General features: G+C 30.5%; 1 protein-coding gene across 1 annotated transcript in view; it reads right to left on the reverse strand.

Moving 5' to 3' along the window:
* The window catches only part of LOC104765231 (chaperone protein DnaJ-like), a 2,836-nt gene extending 1,760 nt beyond the window's left edge, over positions 1–1,076 (reverse strand). The window contains exons 1-4 of the mRNA XM_010488915.2: positions 985–1,076; positions 599–879; positions 308–392; positions 39–115 (exon numbers count right to left, since the gene is read on the reverse strand). Coding sequence (XP_010487217.1) covers positions 39–115; positions 308–392; positions 599–709 — 273 coding nt within the window. The 5' untranslated portion in view covers positions 710–879; positions 985–1,076. The remainder of the gene's footprint in view (positions 1–38; positions 116–307; positions 393–598; positions 880–984) is intronic.

The following is a 2,203-nucleotide window of genomic DNA, read 5'->3' on the forward strand; positions in this document are numbered from 1 at the left end:
AAAAAAAAAAAAAAAAAAAAAAAAAAAAAGGACTTTACGTTTTGGTCATCATCATCATCATCAGTCTTATAAGCTCCAACATCATACAGGAACCTCTTGTTGGAGTCAGACAGAACTGTGTGTGCCCATTAAGAAAAAGAGCTCAATTAAACAATAATAAGAAGATCAAGGAAATAATAGACGATCTTTAGTATCCAATAACCAGTCCCCATCTGTGATTCATAAAGTAATAATACTAAAGTCTAAAGAAATCGAAACCAATTAGAGAGACAAAAAGATTAGGAGAAAAGCAGGTGGGAAAAATTACCAGAGTAAGCTTCTTGGATTGCTTGAAATCTCTTCTTTGCTTCTTCTACAAACTCCATTGAAGAACAACGATCTGGATGCCATCTCTGATTCCAAAAAACCAAACTTCTCTCAATCAGTTTACCAAAAACACACACATCTAATCCAAAACTCCAAAATCTCAATCAAACAAATCGATCTAAGGATGTATCATGTTCTCTCTCAATCACAATCAACAATATTTTGCCAAATTAGATACATCCAGACAAAGAATCAAAATCAAGAATTTATCGGAGAAGTAAGAAAAACTTACAAGAGCAAGCTTCTTATAAGCTGTACGGAGCTCCGTCGTGGTACATTCCTTCTTCAAACCAAGAACAGCATACAAATTCTCCTCGCTTTTCTCGTTATTACTCGACGCCATAATTAACTTTCTCCTCCAAATACAAAAACCCAGCAGATCAACAGCAAAAACAGAAACCCAATTAAGAAAAACTCCTACTTTCGACGAATTCAATCCCCTAAGAAAACAGAGCCAACGAACTTGAGATGTATAGAAGAGTGTCTGGGTGGTGGTACCAAAGAGATTCGAAGCTGAAAGAATAAGAATAGATTAGGGTTTGATTTGGTATTGCAGAAGATGATCAAAAGAAGAAATTAGGAGAGATTTTTTAATTTGTAATGTTGTTTGTTTCTCACCTCTATGCCCTCTGCCTCTGTACGCGAGAGAGAGAGAGAGAGAGAGAGAGAGAGAGAGAGACAGAGGATGGAATAGAACTCTCCAGAACCTCTTCTTACCACTTGTTAGATCTTTTTTTATCCTTCTTCTACTTTCTTCTTTTTAATTATATTATTAAACTAATAATTATCTTCTTCTTATTTTTTTGTTTTTTCGTTAAACATATAATAATGTTATTTCTTCAAAGAAGGAAAAAGAATATCTAGTGAAATACTGTATAAAAATTATAAATGTCAGAAATAATAATATTTTTTTCCTTTTTCACTAACCTATAATTGATGTGTTATTAGATTTTGGTAATAAACGTTAATATAAATATTTAGTGCGCTACTATTACGGATGAGTAAAAATGTAAAATAGTTTTTGGTTTTTTTTCTGATTCGTAATATATATATATATATATATATATATATATAACACGTTAAGTTTCCATGATTGAATTTGTGGTCAATAAAAATTGGAAATAAAATTTGCTGAATGTATGTACATTGCCAAAAAAAAAAAAGATTGATATTTTCTCAGATGTGTCGACATCATCTGAGAGACACTCCAGAAGGTTCTAATCAGATGTAGTTGGCTTTTTTTCCGTATACTCCGAGGTCTTCCGCCACCGTCAGCTTTTTTGGAAATTTGTGCTTTTGGCTTTTAAACGCGTCAAATTATCTCACGGGACCCCTAATTTATTTTACTTATTATTCCCATAAGTTAATTAACCCACTAATCATGATTCCGAATTGTTTTTGTTTGTTCGACATTTCTGCCGCCCACACTCCTTTTATTTTGTCGTAAAGTTCGAAGCTGACATCCTTTATAAGAATATTTTTAAAGTATATATTACATAATATATTATCATATTGAAAATAAAAAATTAATTTTATTTAATATATATATATATGTATTATTTCTTATATACATATATCAAAACAATCTATATAATTAATTTTTTTATTATTACTGAACAACTAATGTTCCATAATCTATACAATTAATTTTTATTATCGCTATGGAATCTGAGTTCCTCAAATAAACTAAAATGAAGAGTCAAAAAATTTAAGCATTTTTTGACTTGATTCCCGTTTGTGTAAACTAGACTATATACCAATTAGACGCCATATCTAACTTTCTTTTTGAATTAATTAAAATTTAAGCATTTTTCTTATAATGCCTTTCCGTTTTAGG

This window comes from Camelina sativa, chromosome 19, assembly GCF_000633955.1.
Source record: "Camelina sativa cultivar DH55 chromosome 19, Cs, whole genome shotgun sequence".
Classification (NCBI taxonomy): domain Eukaryota; kingdom Viridiplantae; phylum Streptophyta; class Magnoliopsida; order Brassicales; family Brassicaceae; genus Camelina; species Camelina sativa.